General features: G+C 45.1%; 1 protein-coding gene and 1 long non-coding RNA gene across 3 annotated transcripts; one reads left to right on the forward strand and one right to left on the reverse strand.

The window, feature by feature from the left end:
• Positions 1-700: 700 nt before the first annotated feature.
• KRT222 (keratin 222) lies at positions 701-16407 on the reverse strand. Of its 2 annotated transcripts, none has more exons than XM_028702601.2 (6): positions 16206-16407; positions 8255-8383; positions 5685-5905; positions 3652-3731; positions 2530-2638; positions 701-993 (listed from the first exon to the last, which is right to left on the reverse strand). In XM_028702601.2, the coding sequence occupies exons 1-6, from the start codon at positions 16299-16301 to the stop codon at positions 780-782; spliced, it is 849 nt and encodes a 282-aa protein (XP_028558434.1). In that variant the 5' UTR covers positions 16302-16407; the 3' UTR covers positions 701-779. The 2 variants fall into 2 exon arrangements, with proteins under 2 accessions (XP_028558434.1, XP_028558435.1); XM_028702602.2 differs by having other exon boundaries at positions 16123-16256.
• Positions 16000-19253, forward strand: LOC114581899 (uncharacterized). The gene is made up of 2 exons (XR_013390415.1): positions 16000-16176; positions 19014-19253. It is a non-coding gene; the product is annotated as an uncharacterized LOC114581899 (long non-coding RNA).
• Positions 19254-20475: the final 1222 nt, after the last annotated feature.

Raw genomic sequence — 20475 nt, forward strand, 5'->3', positions numbered from 1 at the left:
ATTATTATTGCCTCAGTTGCAGCCTCACCTGAGCTTAACCTCACAAAAGTCCATAAGAGTACCAATGCCATTATTTAAGGTATGGCTTAAATCAGATTTTAAACTAACTCCAGGAAATATTTTCATGGTTTATCTGTTGGAAGAAATCCAGCTATGGTGGAATATAGAATCTCAGGTAAGTGAAAAATTATCTACCCATTCTGACAGAACAAGGGCAGTGAGTTTCACAGTGAGTGTTAATTGTACTACTTTGGAGTTAAATGGCTTGAGGCCTATTTGCCCTCTTGAAGCTTTTGTATTACAAGTTCTTGGGAGGTAACCGTGACTAAGGGGTGTTGGTGAAAATATATAAAATGACGGAGATAAAAATGACTACAGACAAGTTATAATCACTTATAATCCTGTGACAGAGGAAGTCCTTTCAAATGTAGATGTTTAGTTCTGCAGAGACAAGTCTTTGAACCCATTAAACATTGAACTGATGAAAATTATAAAAATAAATAATTCTTCTCTGGAGGAAAATAAAGGCGGGAGAGGTATTTCATCAGGCGTTTTAACTAACAGGAATTCTGTTTGTCAGGATTCCCGTAACTTCCTCTCATATAGACGCATGAGCCATCTTCACAATAATTACAGGATTATAGGAATATATATTAGCTGAAAGAATATACTCCTAGTATTGATAGACAGGAGACAATCATGTGGTCCACCTGGGTCCATACTGCCATTTATTTCTGAAACCCATCCATGAATAATCTTTGGGTAAGTGTGATGCAGATTTAGGTTTTGATGGATGGGATACTGCAAGAGCGCCTCATAACCAATCTCACTTCGATATCAGGCAAGCCTTTCTGTTTAGTCTGTAAGCAACCTTCATCTGTGGCTGCCAAGTGGAGATCAAACCGCAAAGAAACTGATTTTTTCCTTAAGCGAGGGTTGTCTTTAAAGAAAGAGCCTTCCCATTCTTTAATCACTTCATCTACTTTCTCCGTCCTGAAACAATAAATTAAACATTATACTGATGAATGAGTGTGGAACAGACCTTCAAGCTAGGATTTCACAAAGTGATGGGAAATGGCTTGACCCGACCACACACAGAGTTTTTGTTTAGTCAGCTGAAATACAGGGGCTGGTTTCAAAATCTGTATCCCTCAGGAAACATGATGGCAAGTTGCAACCTTTCTGCAGTTTTTTACTTGTAAAATAAAAGGGGCCCAATTTGCTACACATGAACTTATGCCAAGCTGAAGTGCAGCCCTAGAAAAACGATCAACGAGGATTTCATACTATGGAAAGAAAGATACCCATGGAAATCTGCTCTCAGAACCTTCTTCAGGACAGAAGGCGGAGAGAAATTCTGTTGAACTAAGCAACACCGATTTAAGGATCTGCATTGATACAGGGTTAAGAAGTTCTGATTCTCTCCACACCACACACCCCCCTCTCCTGAGGAGAAGTCACCTTGTGACGTATCCCTCTCTGGCGAAAGAATTTCTGCAGAGCAGACCCAGTAAACTCTGCACATCGATCACTCTGGAATCCCTGCACCTTGGTGGAGAACCTTAGTTCCACCTCTGCAACCCAATCTTTGATCAGTTGCGTTGCCTCTTCCTTAGTTCTCAGTGTGAATACCCATGAATTCTGGGTAAAATCATCCGAAAGTGTCAGCACATCACTGAGTTTTTAGGTTCCCTTTAGTACCAATGGTTGCTTTTGTTTTGTTTTGAAGCTATATGCCTCTGTGGATGCCTTTTAACATTTGGGCTCCAGTCCTATATACAGGACACATCAACACTAAAAATTTAAAGCACATTTAAAACATATGGTTCCCCCCAAAGAATACTGGGAACTGTAGCCCTGTAAGAAGGTAAACTACAGTTCCCGGGATTTTGGCGGGGTGTGCGTGTGATGGGCTTTAAATGTGTTCTGAATGTATAGTATGGTATGGTATGGATGTAGACCGCTATTGAACACAGTGAGACATCTGAATAAATAGTCCATCACTCATTGGCCTAGTTTGCATTTCTTGGTAAACATCAGGTTAGTTAATGGTTTACTATGAATCTGCGATTTTCACTTGCCTTGTTCGTTTCCAATAGCTATGGGAGAAACAAACCACTATAACTGGGATTGGTTGTCATTCAGACTGTGTACTGTGGTTTGCTTCCCTCAAACAAACCACAACCAATAATCCCAAAACAACCCACAGTGGACCTTAAGCCATCCACACTGGGTACCCCTATGTTGTCTGAAAACAAGATGATACAGGGTGCTTGATCAGAAGCATCCCTACTATGAAGCAAGGTGAGGTAGCTACTTTAACTGGCAAATGTTCCGCATTGCCAATGCCTTGCGCATTTCCCACTCACTGCGTTAAACTTCTGCAGGATATTTTTCTGGCGGATTTTGTCTCTTGTGGATGGAGGTGGTAGTATTAGTTGCCCCCCCCCAAAGGTCCTAAGCTCAACCCGCCTCAGAGAACATTTCCTTATTACTTGTAAGCGCTCTGCGCTGTTCAGTTTCACTTACTGTATCGTTCCACAAGCCTCTGCGCTCTCTTTTGCAACGTTTCCATTTAAGACTGCTTGCTTTGTCAGTATTTCCACTTTTTCAATCTCGTGCGCCTTTAGCTCACTTGCTGTATAAATGAAAACAGAAAAGAAAATGCAATTTTCACTGTTATGCAGGAACAGGAATCAGTAACCATATATGACTTTCCCCCCGGTCCAATTAGAAAATGAGAAACTGTAATTAGTTGATCATAAGGGGATGTTCGGTGTTCGGAGAAGAGGAGGTTATGTGTTTGTAAGGAATTCCTTGTGTAGTCCAAGGAGCCAAATGAGGGATTAGAAGAGTCATATTGAATGGGACAGCCTGAACATAGTTGTAACCAACCAACCAACCAACCAACCAACCAACCAACCAACCAACCAACCACAGTGTGAATTGCTATACAGTTGTACCTTGGAAGTTGAATGGAATCCGTTCCAGAGGTCTCTTTGACTTCCAAAACATTCTGAAACCAAAGTGCGGCTTCTGATTGGCTGCAGGAAGCTCCTGCAGCCAATCGGAAGCTGGGGAAGCCCCATCGGAGGTTTGGCTTCCAAAAATAGTTTGCAAACCAGAACAGTCACTTCCGAGTTGACGGCGTCTGGGAGCCAAAACGTTCGAGAACTAAGCTGTTCGAAAACCAAGGTACGACTGTATAGCGTGTTAGTTATGCCCTGCATAGCTCACACAAAACGGCTTACGTATCCTGGAAATGCAACACAATTCAAAGCAACACCAGGCAATCTAAATAACAGTACAAAGCTACATATTTTTAAATGGCCCATGAAATAGAGCCCCAAATTAGGGGTTGGGGGTTGGGGAGTGGCCTGAAATAAACAGGTTTTTAAAGGTCAGCACCATCACTTTGAGATGAGCCTGGGAACCCACCGATAACCAAAGCAAATGGTTCAGAATAGGTGCCACACATTGTGATCACCTAGCCCAACCTATTCTGCCCATTTGAAGTTTCCAAAATTAGAGTTGCCTCTTATTTTCCAGTGGGTTATTTTCTTAAACTCCTGTAAGTTCTGATTCACATTCAGCTTTGCCTAAATGGTGTGCTGTCTTTTTATGTTAATTCCAGGTCTTAAGAAAACTCACATGAAGGTAAGATAAACGCTATTTGGCTAGTGGTGCGCTTTTTGTCACCTTTTCTGTCTTGGCACGCAGAACGATAAAACCTTGAAAGAAAAAGAGGAAGAAACTGTAAGAATGTAGAATAGGCCTGCTCATGGTTAGAGCCTTCTAAATCGGGGGCTGCCAGACTTCAGGCTTGCTGGATATTTTTTGTTTTGTTGGTGGATATCAGGTTTCGATATCCACCAACCCACCAACTATAATAATAGTTGGGGGGTTGTTGTGCTGACGTACACTTGGAATAAAGGGGCAGAGCACAAATTAAATCCAGGAATCTGCTTTCAGTAACAGAACTGAGCTCAAAAGTCCTTTCATACAAGAGCTTCCTGGTTTCCCCGCAAACATACATTGGATAAACCTGATTTAGGTTTTTTTAACTGCTGCTGCTTTTCGACAATTCAGAATCGGGAACACTTATCGATTGACTGTGAATTGCCTGAAGAAATAGCAGCAGATTTTGATCTACCTATTGCCCATCCCTGTTCTAGAGAAACAGATACCATGAACATTTGCAGCGGGTGAGCTCTGTGGGTTGAGCAGTCCCGACTGAACTTGTTTGGTCTGCAGCATGACACTTTAGACCTTCTGCCTGTCCAGTATACAAGCATGTGGCAATCTCTATGAGGGTAGAGTTAGCTCAGGGCTGTTTCATATGCTGTTTCTTTCCTCTATGGAGACAACGGTCTGGACTGGATGCAACATACTGTATACAGTGGTGCCCCGCAAGACGAATGCCTCGCAAGACGAAAAACCCACTAGACGAAAGAGTTTTCCGTTTTTCGATGCACTTCGCAAGACAATTTTCCCTATGGGCTTGCTTCGCAAGACGGAAACATCTTGCGAGTCTTGCGATTTTTTTCGCTTCCCCCCCTTTTTCTAAGCCGCTAAGGCGCTAATAGCCTTTTAGCCGCTAAGCCGCTAAGCCTTTAATAGCTGCTAAACCGCTAATAGCGCTAATCCCCTAAGCCGCTAATAGGGTTGCTTCGCAAGACGAAAAAACCGCTAGATGAAGAGACTCGCGGAACGGATTATTTTCGTCTTGCGAGGCACCACTTTATACAGTATTGGCTTATGAAGCTGAAATGGTTAAAACACTTGTGCCACATGCTTGAATGGAAAATCTGCCACAATAGAAGGTTTCTTAGGTTAATTAAGAGTTTCCTATAATACAAAGGTGATTGCAGAAACTTTCAAGCTCTCCATCTCTCACCCACCAGATTGCCTTGAACGAACTATTGTGTGAGTATATTCTGAGTGCATTTTTAATATATGGGCTAGGCAACCAATGAAAATGCTTTGGTCCACTTCCCAGCTAAATCACCTTGGATCTGCCACAGTTTTTGAACACTGAAAACCTGGAAGTAACTGTTCTGGTTGTTGAACTATTTTCAGAAGCTAAACATGTCAAGAATTTTAGGCAGGAAGTGGGGTATAAATCTAGGCAAGCAAGCAAGCAAGAAAACAAACAAAGATAACTTTTACTAGCCATAGAACCCTGGCTATGCTATAGGTCATGTGTCGGCAAACTAAGGCCCGCAGGCTGGATCAGACCCTATTGCCTTCTGGATAAGGCCCACGAACGGTCCGGGAATTGCCGCGTGGATTGCCAGCATGTGCGTTCTTTCCCTCTCCCTCCCTCTCCCTCACACGGCAGCGGTGCCGGCGCCTCCTCCCTCCTGGCTTCTCCCCGCCCTGCCTAGAGGAGGAAGGGGGCTGGGATTTGTTGGTGCCAGCAGCAGCAGCGCTCGAGCAGCCGCCATTTTAAGTAGCCCCTCTCCAGTGCCCTTTTGCGCACCACTCAGTGTCCTGCCACTGCCACCATCCCCTGCCACTCGCGAGACACAGGTAAGCAGCCACCGTGGCTTGTGGTGCTCTTGCATAATCCCCCCCCCCCAATAGTCCGGCCCCCCACAAGGTCTGAGGGACAGTGGACCGGCCCCCTGCTGAAAAAGTTTGCTGACCCCTGCTCTAGGTATTTGAGGACTGTATGTGGGTACCTCTTCTCCTCCCTCTCCAGCAGACTGCGGTACGTAGCTATTTCTTGCTCAAGCCTCATCTTAGTGTTTAGTAATATTTCGTGTTGCTGCAGCTGCTTTTCAATCCCTTGCCGCACTTTGTGTAGCTCTCTCTCCAGGCCTTCAATCTCTGCTTCCAGGTGCTTCAGTTGGGTCTGGTACCGCTGTTCTGTGGTGCGCAGAGCATTTTCCAGACCCTTTTCCTGTTAAATTAGATTACTGGTTTCAATTCCTGAATGTACTTCTAAAAAGCCCAGGGCCATTAAAAAACACAAGGGAGGGGATAAATAACTTTTAAAAAACACACATACACAATCAACTTTACATTTCAAATTAAATTCAAACTAATAAAATCAGTATTTGTCACAAACCTTTATATTCTGAGCAATATAAAACAGTGGAACCTTGGTTTTCGATCGTCTCGGAAGGCGAAGGTTTCAGTTTTTGAACACTGAAAACCTGGAAGTAACTGTTCTGGTTTTTGAACTATTTTCAGAAGCTGAACGTGCTACGTTTTGAGTTTCCCTATTGTATTGAGGCTTCCGTATTTAGTTCAGTGGCGGAGCTTCATGCTCCGGCACTGGGCGGTGGAGAGCAGGTGGGGGCGTGGCTGGCGCGTGTCCTGGAGGCGTGGCATGCCGCCTGAGGGGGCGTGGCACCCAGCATGGGCGGGGGAAAGCCATGATGGCATCCCACCGGGATCGTGCTGCTGGGGGTGGTGCGTTCCCTCCACACTCCTCTTCCTCCGCCAGTGATTGAGTTTTCAGTTTTCAAATGTTTTGGAAGTCAAACGGTCTTCCAGAACGGATTACATTCAAAAACTGAGGTTCCACTGTAGTTAAATTCAATCAGGGTTGATTGCAGATATTTGGCTACAGGAATCAGATCTATTAATGCAGGAATTGCCAACCTTCAGCGACCAGTGGAAACATTTTGAATTTTGAGAAAGTACTGTGGGCGCCAATCACAAAATGGGTGCCCTAGGGGCATGGCACAAGGTCATGCTTGCTGTGGGAAGTCACCCATGTCCTAATGCAGGCATAGGCAAACTCGGCCCTCCAGATGTTTCGAGACTACAACTCCCATCACCCCTGACCACTGGTCCTGTTGGCTAGGGATGATGGGAGTTGTAGTTCCAAAACATCTGGAGGGCCGAGTTTGCCTATGCCTGTCCTAATGGATTTGACTATGGAGATCCCACAATATTGTTTCCCTTTCCCACAATGCTGCTGTTGCTGTCTGATAACAATAGAGGATTATGGGTTCCATTTCCCATTTCTCCATGTGACCTTTCCCTTGCCAATCTCCTCCCAGGCCATCCTTTTCACAATCCAGGTGACAAGAAAATAGAACTTATCACAGGTAGTAGGCACCGTAGACTAAGGAGGCAGCAACAAATCAGGAATAAAAGTCGGAAGAGAGATGCAGCAGCAGACTGAATTATTGGGGTTGCCTGGCAGGAGCACCCTATATGAGTTCCTGATACAGTAAGCTATGATCTAGCCATGAAGTAAACTGGTCCTGACTTCTAGCTTATTGTTTGACCCTTTTTGCTGCCTTTGTTCTTCCTGACTCCTGTCTTATTCCAGGCTCACCTCAGACCCAGCCTACAGTGCTGGGAATGGTAGAGATAAAGCCATACCCTCCAAGATTTCTCCAATGAAAATAGGGACGTCCCACTCCATAATGATAATTTTACTATTTATACCCCACACATCTTACTGGGCTGCCCCAGCCACTCTGGGAAGCTTACAACATATATCAAAACATAATAAAACATTAAAAAACACTTCCCTATACAGGATTGCCTTCAGTCGGCTTGGAGGTCGGATAACTCCATACCAGGGGTCTGCAACCTTTAAGACAAAAAGAGCCACTTGGACCCGTTTCTGAAGAAAAAAAAACTGGGAGCCGCAAAACTCGTCATTATAAAAATAACTTTTTTGTCACTTTTTTATTATTTCTTTGTTTGACCCCTCAGAATTACTCCTCCTCATAGAAATAAACATTAAATTAACAAGTTACCTTTTTGTGTGTGTGTGATCTTCACTACCCTTCAAAACAGTGACCAGCGTACATGTCCCCTTTCAATGCAGTGACCAGTGTACATGCCCCTTACAATGTAGCGGGCGGGCGGGAAGGTGACGTCGGGACGGTGCATGACTAACGCACGCACCGCCCCCATGCGGCGTCACAGCCAATACAGCGCCCGCCACAGTGGGGAGTGTCGGGGCGCACAATGCGCCTCCTCCCCTTGCTAGTATCCGCCCCAGAGCCGCGGCAAAGGTGTAAAAGAGCCACATGCGGCTCCGGAGCCGCGGGTTGCAGACCCCTGCTCCATACCCTCCAACATTTCTCCAATGAAAATAGGGACATCCTAAGGAAAAGTGGGACATTCCAGGATCAAATCAGAAACCGACTTCTCTAAATCAGGGATGTCCCTGGAAAATGGGGTCTGTAAAGTTACCTTGGATACTGTGAGCCCAAGGGAAAACAGCAAGCAATTTCACCTCCTCTCTGCACAGACAGCCCAGCTGCTCAATCAGACTTACCACAGCATGGAGAGAATCAATTTCCATCTGCATATGGTGCCACTGGCGTCTTGCTTCATTTAGCTCTGCCCTGGCTGCTTTTAGCGCTTCCTCGTCTTTGCTCATTCTTTCACTAGTGGCTTCTTCTAGCTGCAAAGAGGAAGCATTGGCCACATCAGTTCAAGATGCCCCACACTGAAAATTTCAAATTTGGCTGTGTAAATGAATCTTAGGTTCCTGAAACAAAGCACACCCGGTGCACAATTCAAGTCTTCTTCGTTTTATTATACTATCATTGAAACAAGATGGTTCTGAAGGGAGTTGAATGGTTTCATAGTGGGAGCAAAAGCAATAATAATAATAATAATAATAATAATAATAATAATAATAATAGACGGGGTGGTCATAGGTCTGCCTGAAAAGAAATGGCATATGTTCTAACCCACCTCACCCCACTTTGAACACAGGACATGGTATCAGAAGGGACTTGCTGTCTACAAACTGAGAACAAAATGCTAGAGCAGAGTTTCCCAAACTTGGGTCTCCGGCTGTTTTTGGACTACAACTCCCATAATCCCTCACTAGCGAGACTGGTGGTCAGGGATGATGGGAACTGTAGTCCAAAAGCAGCTGCAGACCCGAATCTGGGAAACACTGTATTAGATATAACAAGATGGGCTGTAGAGCTCTGTGAGTGTGTGCCGTCTACCTTACATACTAAAATATTAAGATGAATTTATGGATGACTGCAAAGCAACCCCCACCACAATTCTTTATTGCAGGGATGGGAAACCTGTGTTTCTTCAGGTATTGTTAGGCTACAGCCACCATCATCCTTGATAGATCCAGTGTTTCAGGGTGATCAGAATGCTGATTGCTCTGGGCCATGGCGTTCCATGTGTTTCTCCTAACTTCAGGCTTAACATTGGGGTGGGAGAGAATGTTCTACCTGCATACAATCTGCAGCAAGTACAAGGTCGCCAACACATCAGAAAGGCCAATGTTGCTCTTGTATTTAATGGTGGCTCCTGTGGATAGGATCTGAAGAACTCAGCAGCTGCTACAAGGCCAGTTTTTCATTCACCACAGCATCTTTAGTACCAGTGCTTAAACCAAGATGCCTTCATGCAGCTCAACCTGATATGTGCCAAGACAGACACACTGAAGCTCAAAGAAGACCCAAGAAGAACTAATTGCACAATTCCCGTTGAGGGACTTGGCATGTTTCAAAGGACACATTGGCACAACTCCAGAGGTTACTCCATAATATTGTTTGCTTATTTATAAAATGTCATCCATATACAGTACAGTGCTACCTCGGGTTAAGAACTTAATTCGTTCTGGAGGTCCGTTCTTAACCTGAAACTGTTCTTAACCTGAGGCACCACTTTAGCTAATGGGGCCTCCCGCTGCCGCCACCGCGCAATTTCTGTTCTCATCCTGAAGCAAAGTTCTTAACGCAAGGTACTATTTCTGGGTTAGCGGAGTCTGTAACCTGAAGCATCTGTAACCTGAAACATCTGTAACCCGAGGTACCACTGTACATGGCACTTTACAAAAAAGAGGTCCTTGCCCCAAAGCTCTTACAGTCTAAAATAGACACAGAGGGTGGGGGGAATGGAGTAGTGGGCAGGCAGGGAATGAATATGCAGTTACTTCAATTACTATCACATATACCATACTTTTCCATCTATAAGACACCCCCATGTACAAGTTGCCCCCTTTAAGAATATTGGGGGGTGGGGTGTCACAGAGTTGTTAAGCTTTTTTTTGCAGAGGATTGCCCGGGGTTGTTGAGTTTTTTTAAGGGGGGGATTGCCGAAAATCTCTCACCTCCTGTCTGTCCCATCGCTGGCAGAAGCTGCCAATCATCAACCCAACTGCTGGAGGGTCAGCCAATCAACACCACCCATTGATGCAGCAACCAATCAAACGTCCACCCTATGCACTACCCATGTATAAGACGACCCCCACTTTTAAGCATGATTCTCAAAGAAAAAAACATAGTCTTATACACAGAAAAGTATGGTACTTTGGCTTTGTTACAATGGGAACTAGGGAGAAGTTCTAAGGGCTTCCCAGAAAATTCTAGGATGCAGAAATATACTGTTAAGGACTCGCTGACTTAAGGACTCACCGAAGCTTCTCAAGAAAGTTCAAAATACAGTCAAGGTGTCTATGAATCAGTTGCTTGGATATCACTGGGAGGGGGGGGGGGAGGCAAATGGTTTGAATCCCAGAGTAATCATTAAGTTCATAATTCAGAAACACTACTCAGTTCCTACATCAGATGACATGAGGAATCTGCTAACCCGTGTGCTGTATTCAAATCTCATGCACACCCTAGTTTTCAAAACCTTGAAACTCAAAAAGGTATTTGCTTGAGAATGTAATGCGCATTGGAAAAAAGCGCACTCCCAAGGCCTGTTCAATCTTCTCTCCTGAGAGCCGCCATTTTCTGTCTCAAATACCGTCCCAGCGCAAATGGGCTACTGTGCCCATGCCTGCAGCTAGACTCTTTTTCACATGACAAGGCCGGTTCCTGCAACATTCACCTTGTTCACCGGTAAGACCAAGCCCTTGTTTGGGGGGGGGGGGGACACAGGACGGGGCAATCTTGAATCAGCGGCTTGCGTGCTGAGCGGGGCGAGGGGAAAGGCAGTGTGTTTCTACAAGCAAACTCCTGTGATGCCCCCGACTCACTTCACCCGGCTCCAGATGCTTCTGCTGACCCAGGCGGCTCTCCTCCTCCTGTGGCAAGGATGGCAGCGGAGGCAGTGGAGTGGCAAAGAGTGACCGGACCTCCCAGTTAGCAAGAGCTCGTCTTTTTTTCATGGTGCCCAAAGGGAAAAAAGCGGACTCAGCAGAACTTGATCACCCCATCCAAGCAAGTTTGCAATCAAATCTAATGCACCATCAAATCTAATGCACACCCTATTGTTCACGGCAGAATTTGGCCAAAAAAAGTGTGGATTACATTCAAGGAAATACGGTCATTTCAACACCTCACATTTCTTCATCTACCTATTGGAGTTAAGCCAGCGCAGGGAAGTCTTCCAACAACAGAACTGTGAGACATTTGGTGACATCATAGCGGTCCAGATAGTATTTACTTTTTTTAAAAGAAAAAATCATTTGTATACTGCCTTTCTGTCCTTAATAGTACTGGGCATGCACCTACACAGGAGGAATGTGTTGCAGTGGGTGTGTTGTTGCAGAGAGGGTCAGTTCTGACAAAATACAGCCCACTGGTCAAGGAATCAAATATATGGGGCCAGGCATGTGCAGAGCTTGTCTGAGGACATGGGAGGCATTGGACATTCTTGGTATGATGGCATAAGTTCAGCAGGCCCCTGGCGCACACACACCCAGGCCGACTTAGCCCTCTGAGGTTCAGGACAGGTGTACCCGGTTGTCCCACCCTGCATGAGACGCGCCCTTGGTACTATGGGACAATTCTGGAGGCAGCAATTCTGAGGCAATAGTAGACATAGATATGATAGCACTACAAAGGCTTTGGGGGATAATAGGTACTTTGCACAATTAACCCCAGATAAGGATGCTTGATGGCTCCACTTCAACAGTGACTAGGCATCATCTGACATTCAGAAAGCTCATGTTGCTTCTTCTCCCCCCAAGGTGCTTCTGGAAAAACTTGTCATTCTGTCTTCATTTTTGTAATTACATTTATTGGCAGGGAATTAAAATAGTCCCCTGGCCAAAAGCCACCCCCCATTTGTACTAGAACATGTGAACAATATATAATATTTGAGTCTTTAATGAGAATACATAATATATATGTAGGACAAAAAAGGTTAGCCTTAAAAACAAGAAAGAAAATGATGGTCTGAAAGCCGCAAAATGGATCACAGATTAAATGGGTTTAAAAACAACAACAAAAAACCCCTAATAATAATTTCATGTATTTATTAACCCAGATAAAGCCTGGGCTATATAATTTTATTCAGCCCGATGGATCTGATACCTGTTTGAAAATGCATAAACACTGCTGAAGCATCATATTGGAATTTGACTTCTCATCTGGCTGCTAGAAAATAATCGTCGGCAACTAGTTCAGACATAAGTTGTGGATTTCTACTGACACATACTTCTGAGGTAATATTTTTACAAATACCTAGCTTTGTTCCTTCTGAAGAAATGCATGTACTCTGTCATTACCAGATTACAAATTGCCTTTGCATGACACATCCCCAGATAACAGGGGAGTGACTGTAGGCATGGCGGACGTCATCTAAGGCCTGGTTTGTGCTGTTCATGGTATATGCAGAAGAAATTCATGCTTTAGGATGGTTATTTATGCATTTCCAGAAGAAGAAGAAGAAGAAGAAGAAGAAGAAGAAGAAGAAGAAGAAGAAGAAGAAGAAGAAGAAGAAGAAGCAGCAGCAGCAAGAACTACATCCTCACAACAGAGGTCAAATATATGCATGGAATTTGCATATGCAGCTAATTAATATGTATACATATAGGTTCACATTTAGAAAAACAAAAATACTTGCAATCCAGGCAGAAACATGAAATATGATATGAGGATGAATGTGACCTGTATGTTTGTTCAGTTTGATGCTGTTGGCGGGCAACTCCAAGGCTCCAGTTGCTGTCCCTTCTTACGGTTCTTTACTAGGGGCTACACTTGCCAACCTCCCCCCCCCCCCGGCCTGCCACTCTCCCCTTTCCATTAATCCCCTTTCCATCTCATGCAACTATTAAGCTCACTTTTCACCTCTCCAGTTCCATTTCTGAAGGCACTTCTCCCCTTTATTCTGTAGCCCTGCTTTGCACCTCTTTTCACCTTCACCTTCACCTTCATGTCCATGCCTCCTCCTGCTCCTCTTTTTGTGCCTCTGACCCTTGCTCACAAACCACCCTCAGGGGAAACCCACGCATCTTTCTCCTTCCACACATTGCAATGCCTTAGCACCCTTGCCACCTTCCATCCGATTATGAAGCTACTTTCCCCTCCTGTTCTGCAGACACTTCATGCCCCAGCTTTCATGCTCACCCCCTTCCCATGCCTCCTTCTCCCTCCTTTTTTTTGCAGCTCCCTTTACACCCCCATTTTCACCTTCACTCCCTTTCCCTCCTCATCTCGACCTTGAACACGGACCACCCCTTTTCCACGACTCATCCTCTCTCCTATAATAACAGCCCCTTTTGCGTGTGAACCATTGTGAAACGCACTTAACTTTTAAGTTAAATAGATTATTAAGAGCAAGGCTGTCAGTTAGCTTGTTCAGTTAGGGAAGGTTAAGTTCAGCTGATGGCTTATGCACATATATGGCTTATTAATAAAATATCTGTTCTAAATTATTACACGGAATCTGGAACTTTATGCTGAAGACAACACATGGCACCAGGAGTGAAATACAGTGTGTGACACTACAATGGAATATTTGAGACCTCTCCTTCTTTGGTCTCTCTCACATGAGGTAGCTGAGGAATGAAAGAGGGAGAAGTTTAAGTACAGTGAGAAGGGGGTAGCGTTGTGAGGGGAAAAAAGTGGCCGTTTTAAACAACGGGTCGTGTTGCAGTCAGTAAAGCAAGCGAGGAGCAACTCTGAGAGGAAAATGGCAGTTTTAAACATCAGCAGAGGTTTGAGTGAAGCTGGGATGCTTTAAAACAGCCACTTTGACTCCTTTCAGGGTCTCTCCCTTCTCACTGTACTCAAACTTCTTTCCTCAGCTATTTCATGTGAGAGAGATAAAGGACTCACTGGCATGCACCACTCGCCCCCCGACGGTTGATCACGAGTGAATGTGGCCTCATAGCCTCCAACTGCCCTGAAAATGCCGGGACCATCATGAAAACCCTAAAGCCATTGTGGCTTCTCACTTTCTCACACAGAATCCGAAATCCCCATCTTTGTTGAAGTACACTAATCAGAAATGGCTTCATGCTGGGGGAAGCAGGGATGAGAGAGTTGCCGACTGAGACCTCCTCTTCTGTCACCTCCTTTGCTGCTGTTCCTGGGAGTTGTAGTAGGTGGGTTGGGGGGGGGGAGGAAGAGTCTTGCACTGGGTTCGAGCGAGGGAGCTAGAGCGGCCAGCCAGCAGAGTATCAGCAGCACAAGTAGCGGGTAGAGAAGGAGAAGGGGGAGCGAGGCAACGGGGACACTGACGTCCCCGTCCCCATTGTGGGAGGCTGCGACTCTCCAACCTGGTGGGTCCCCATCCAGTTGACCAGGCCAAATAAAAACAAGAAGGAGAAAGTGAGCCAGGTCAGGTCTGAAGAGAAAGTGGCGGCTAGAGGAGACCATGGGCAGGAACACGCGCTGGGTGTGTGTGTGTAGCTGGCAGGATGAAGACAGGCCTGTGGGGGGCTGGAGTTGAGGGGTGTGGGGGCAAGGAGGTTATGGGGTCAAGGGTGGGCACTGGAGCTAGCTGGGCTTTGCACGGGGAGGGGTTGTCTGCATCCTGAAAAACTTTAATAAAAATCTTAACATGCAAAACCAACAATAGCCCCTCCCCAGCAGTGATAGTGATGCAGAATTATGAGGACAGTTGGAGGGTATGAGGCCTGAAGAAAGTTCCTCACCCCTGCCCTATCCTACAGCTTTTCTGTTGACCCAGGACCATTGGTATATAGGTATGTAAGCCTTGTTTTCAGGACACGGGTGGTGCTGTGGGTTAAACCACAAAGCCTAGGACTTGCCGATCAGAGGGTCGGTGGTTCGAATCCCTGCGATGGGGTGAGCTTCCATTCCTCGGTCCCTGCTCCTGCCAACCTAGCAGTCCGAAAGCATGTCAAAAGTGCAAGTAGATAAATAGGTACCGCTCCGGCGGGAAGGTAAACGGCGTTTCCGTGCGCTGCTCTGGTTCGCCAGAAGCGGCTTAGTCATGCTGGCCACATGACCCGGAAGCTGTACGCTGGCTCCCTCGGCCAATAAAGCGAGATGAGCGCTGCAACCCCAGAGTCAGCCATGACTATACCTAATGGTCAGGGGTCCCTTGTTTTCAACAACATATGTTGCTATCAGTGGTTCACATACATGTTGCACAGAGCAGCTGGGTGCATTGAGATGTGGGGAACCCAGGTTCAAGTTGCTGCTCTGCCGAGAAACTCTCTGGACAGGCATGTCAGTGCCTCTGGGCCTAACCTATCAGGCTGCTGTGAGGACAAGTTGTTGTAACCCATCCCAGCCTCTTGGGACAGGATTTGAAAGCTGCTGGAACATACAAGTAGTATCATCTTACACCAGAAGCAAGCCTGCCGTGAGATAATAATAGGACCATACATTCGGAAATAACCATATTTAAAGTGTAGCAGGGTGATAAACTCAGCCTGCAACTAGCTTACATATCTCGGTTTATGATGTGTCGCGGTACTCAGACTAATTGTCCAGCTGTGATTCACAGATGTTTATTTCTGTGTGGATGTCTAATGGTGTCATTGTGACCGGATAACCTTTAAGAAATACGAGAGCTGGAACAAGGCAAGGCATTGCAAAACACTACGGCACTCGTTTTCTGGGGGGACACCGTAAATATTTCCCCGAGGGTTAAAGCACAGGCTCCCACAACCTTAAAAGTGGCTAGAAATCTTAACCCACCTTAAAATGGCTCCTATACACAACTGCTAAAGGATGCCTACTTTATCCCCCCCCCCCAACAAAAAAAGAATCATCTCAAAATGAGCCAAGAGTACTATTTCATTTGGGGTGAGGGGGTGGGAATCACAAAAACCTTTGCCATCCTATTTACATAAACAGATAGATGCAAGGTGACACGACTCTTATACCTTCATGTATTTCCCCGCAGTTTTTCGGGCTAGATATACTGCAGTATGAGAGGAGAAAGAACGGAATAACACACACACACACTGCGATTCCCTTTCCCCCCAAAAAGGCTGCATTGGAAAAGAAAATACTGTACCTCACAGAGGCTGAGAGAGGAACTGAGTACACATTGGATTGCCTCCTTATTCGGGTAGGTGCTTTTCTGTATATAATCATTACCTGGGTCCCTGCTGAGAGGATGGTCTCTATCTGACTTCTGGTGATGAGCGTTTCATAGTTTGCCCTGATCTCATTGAGGAGCTGGGACAGTTCCATGCTGCTCCCATCCTCCACCTTGGCTAACTCAACCTTATGGATAGGGCGAGAAGCCTGCAGCAGCAGCAGCAGCAGCAGCAGCAAAGCTTTCTCAGCCTGCAGTAAGAGTGAGAACACAGAGGGAGAGGGAGAGAGAGAGGAGGGAGGAAAACACTGATTTTTTTTTTTAAAGCAGCAGAGTTCTATTCTCTTAGCAGCATTGAAGAATGGCCATTTGTTTTTGATTTATTTGATTTATATATACCGCCCTTCATCCTAAGATCGCAGGGCGTTTCACAGAATAATATACAGGATAAAGGTAAAGGGTAAAGGGACCCCTGACCATTAGGTCCAGTCGTGGCCGTCTCTGGGGTTGTGGCGCTCATCTCGCTTTATTGGCCGAGGGAGCTGGCATACAGCTTCTGGGTCATGTGGCCAGCATGAATAAGCCGCTTTTGGCGAACCACAGCAGAGCAGCCGTTTACCTTCCCGCCAGAGCGGTACCTATTTATCTACTTGCACTTTGACGTGCTTTCGAACTGCTAGGAAATAGCGAAAGCAAAACATCAAATCAATAACACACACACACCCTTTCTCACAGACACCTTCAAAAGGCTGTAGAATCAGCCAAAGGCCTGATTGGTTACATGTTTTATTGTGTTTCTTTGTTTTTTGATGTTTTAAAAATGTTTTAAACAAGTTTTTATTTTGTTTTTATTACAGATATGCTTGCCCCTCTGTGGGCTATGCTTGGGAGGGAGGGTGGCATATAGTTAAATTTGATAGACGGATAAATAAATAAACAAACTATATTAATGATTTTAAATGACGGTATTACTTGTTTACGCCAGACACTATATTGTGAATTGCTTTATAATTGCCTTGGCTTTCCTGCAGCTAAATGATCTAACACTTTGTGCCCTTAAGGCCTCATGAGGAATGATAAATAAGTTGAATATGGGATGTTGAAACTCGAACATCCTACACACTTTTCTTTGGAAGCCAAGAAAGCTAAATACATAATGCAACATCCTACAAATAATTCTCTGGAAGCAAAGCAACCCACATACCTAACGCAATAGGTTTAAAGAGTTCATTTTCAACATTTTGTTTTGAATCAGCAAATTTCCTCACGCCCCAGTTCAGCTCTGGGATTTTATTGGCACTGGGATTTTATTTATTTATTCAAAGTATTTATGAGTTGCTTTTCTTTATTGATAGTCAAGGGAACATACCAAAATAATAGGCCTACAATGAGATGATAAAATGTAGCAGAGTGATGAAATAATGGCTTAGATATCTTTTTATTTATTTATTTATTTATTTTCTATACCGAACACGCTCAAAAATTAAGTGCAACCAATAATTTCAGTTTCAATTCAACCTTCCAAACAGTGGAAGTAAAAACATAGAATTACAAAACTTAAGAATTATTAAAAGTCTCCAAGAAAAATGATGCAGGAATTGGTGCGTCCCTTAGTTGTCTTACAAGGGCATCATACAAATTGGGGGCCAGTACTCCCTCACCCTGGTCGCCATACATTTGAATCCACCTGGTGGGGGCATCTGAATACCATATTTTTCCGTGTACAACATGCCCTCTATTTTTGGAGATTCCATCAGTTGCCCGTCTCCCATATATACTATCCATGTATAAGACGACCCCCAATTTTAAAGTTGAAAAAAAAGGGAGAAAATATAGTCTTATACACGGAAAAATATGGTAATTCCTTTTAATGGAGATATTTGGGCTGAAGACAGGCATTCAGGTATTCAAGTCCTAACCCATTAGAGCAGGGTTTCCCAAACTTGGGTCGCTCCCCTGTTTTTGGACTACAATTCCCATCGTTCCTGACCACTGGTCCTGCTAGTTAAGGGATGATGGGAGCTGTAGTCAGAAAAACAACTGGAGACCCAACTTTGGGAAACCCTGCATTAGAGCATGATGGAGACCCTGTGACCTTCCAGATGTTGTCATATCCCTCTTGCTCCAGCCGGCATAGACACAGGTTAAGGATGATGGGAGTTGTAGTCCAGCCACAGGTTCCCACTGGAGCTTTGAATGTTAAGTTAATCACTCTGAATCATGTTTTGAAAGGCACTGAAATCCAGTGTAGCTATTTTAATGTCAATGTGATATCGTCAGAATGATGGTTCTAAGCTGGAATTCTGATTGCAGTGTTTTGATGCAGCCGAAGATTCTGAGCTGCCTTTAAGTATAGTCTGGTACACAACACGTTGCAAAATCTAGCCTGGATAGAGCACAACTTTATCCACAACAGTGGAGGGGCCACATTAATATACCAGAGGAAAATTAAGATCTGCAGAAAAATCTACGTTAATGTTTCCCATAGAGAATTCACCAGATTAATTTAAGAAGGGAATTTAGGCTCCAACTGGGAGTTATAATCCAGCAACATCTTCCTCATTCCATGTTTGACATGTTAACTGGATTAGAATATATATTTTTTTTATTTACAGCCCACATTTTGGCTTATTCCAAATCCTCAAGGATGCTCACATTCAAAGCACCATAGAACTGAGCAAAACAGGCTCTTTAAACCACCAATTCTTTGGTCCCCCTAAGCGATCTGTGTGTTTTCATCCATCTCAGCCTTGCAAACTCCTTAATTGACTGCATCTATACTCCTACACTTGAGCTCTGCGTAGATGTACACAGTGCTCTTGTTTCTTCAAGCTGTGACAAGTACCCTTGTGTTTCCTCGGCCCTAGGTACGATTACATACCTCGATGTCACAACAGGATGCTAACGATGGATGCCTCCTATGTGAACTCAGCTGGTCCAGATAATGATCAGTCAATTTTTGCAGTTCAAAGTTTCAACGCTTTGAAATAGCATCATCCAGGCAAAGATTTATCAAAGCTTCTGCCAAGTGAATGCCGCTGGAAATTGTGCTTGACGTTGATGTGCGTGTTCAAACAAGATAGTATTAAATAAAAATCCAGACACTATATTCCTTTGAATCTGAGCTCAAAAGATACTGGTGCTGCAGACTGAAGGACTCATTCCTAGCTTTGTGCTGACTTTAAAACCTGAAATGCTTAAAAAACAAACAAACAGTGGGCAGGGGGGAGTGGAGGTCTACGATCTATGTTCCCATAAGCATCTGGTTGGAAACTGTGAGACCAGGATTCCACACTTAGGCAGGCATGTGGTCTATTCCAGCAGTGATTTTCTTACATTCTTCTCTAAACAGGGATGGATAAACTGTGGCCCTCCATAGGTTGTTGGACTCCATTAGCCCCAGCCAGCAGAGGCAGATTAAATGGTCCCTGCCACGCCCCCCCCCCCCCCGGCCAGAGGATTGGCTGGCCGAGCTCTGACATAGCAGGGATCCCCCAGTGGGGAGTGGGTGGCCACGCAGTCCACCGCAACTTCTCCCCACTGGGAAGTGGAGTGGATCTGTGGCCCTCCATAGGTTGTTGGACTCCATTAGCCCCAGCCAGCAGAGGCAGATTTAGGGGAGCGTGGCTGGTTCTCCCGCACAGGGTGTTAAGCCGAAGCTAAATGTTGGAAGATTCGGGGCACATAAAAATAGTACTTCTTCATGCAGTGTAAAGTTCAACTAGGGAAGTTGCTCCCGCAAGAGGCAATGATGGCCATCAACCTAGATGGTTTTAAAAGAGGTTGGACAAATTCATGGAACAAAGGGCTGTCAACGGCTCCTAGCCATGATGGCTATGCTTCTGCCGCCACAGCTGGAGGCTGTGATACTTCGGAATTCCAGTTGCTGGAAGCTACAGGAGGGGAGAACGTCCTTGTGAAAGGTCTTGCTTGCAGGTTGCCCACAGTGGCCACTGTGAGAATATTGGACTAGATGGGCCATTGGCCTGATCCAGCAGGCTCTTATGTTCTTATGCTCAGGTCCTGCTCATGGAAAACCTGCACTGTCTTTTAGGAAGAGACTACAGCAGTCTGCTCTCTTTACGCTTGGTAAAAGGTAAAGGTAAAGGAACCCCTGACCATTAGTTCCAGTCAAGGATGACTCTGGAGTTGCAGTGCTCATCTCGCTTTATTGGCCGAGGGAGCCGGCGTACAGCTTCCGGGTCATGTGGCCAGCATGACTAAGCTGCTTCTGGCGAACCAGAGCAGCGCACGGAAACGCCGTTTACCTTCCCGCTGGAGCGGTACCTATTTATCTACTTGCACTTTGATGTGCTTTTGAACTGCTAG

This window comes from Podarcis muralis, chromosome 13 (genome assembly GCF_964188315.1).
Source record: "Podarcis muralis chromosome 13, rPodMur119.hap1.1, whole genome shotgun sequence".
NCBI classification, from domain to species: Eukaryota; Metazoa; Chordata; class Lepidosauria; order Squamata; family Lacertidae; genus Podarcis; species Podarcis muralis.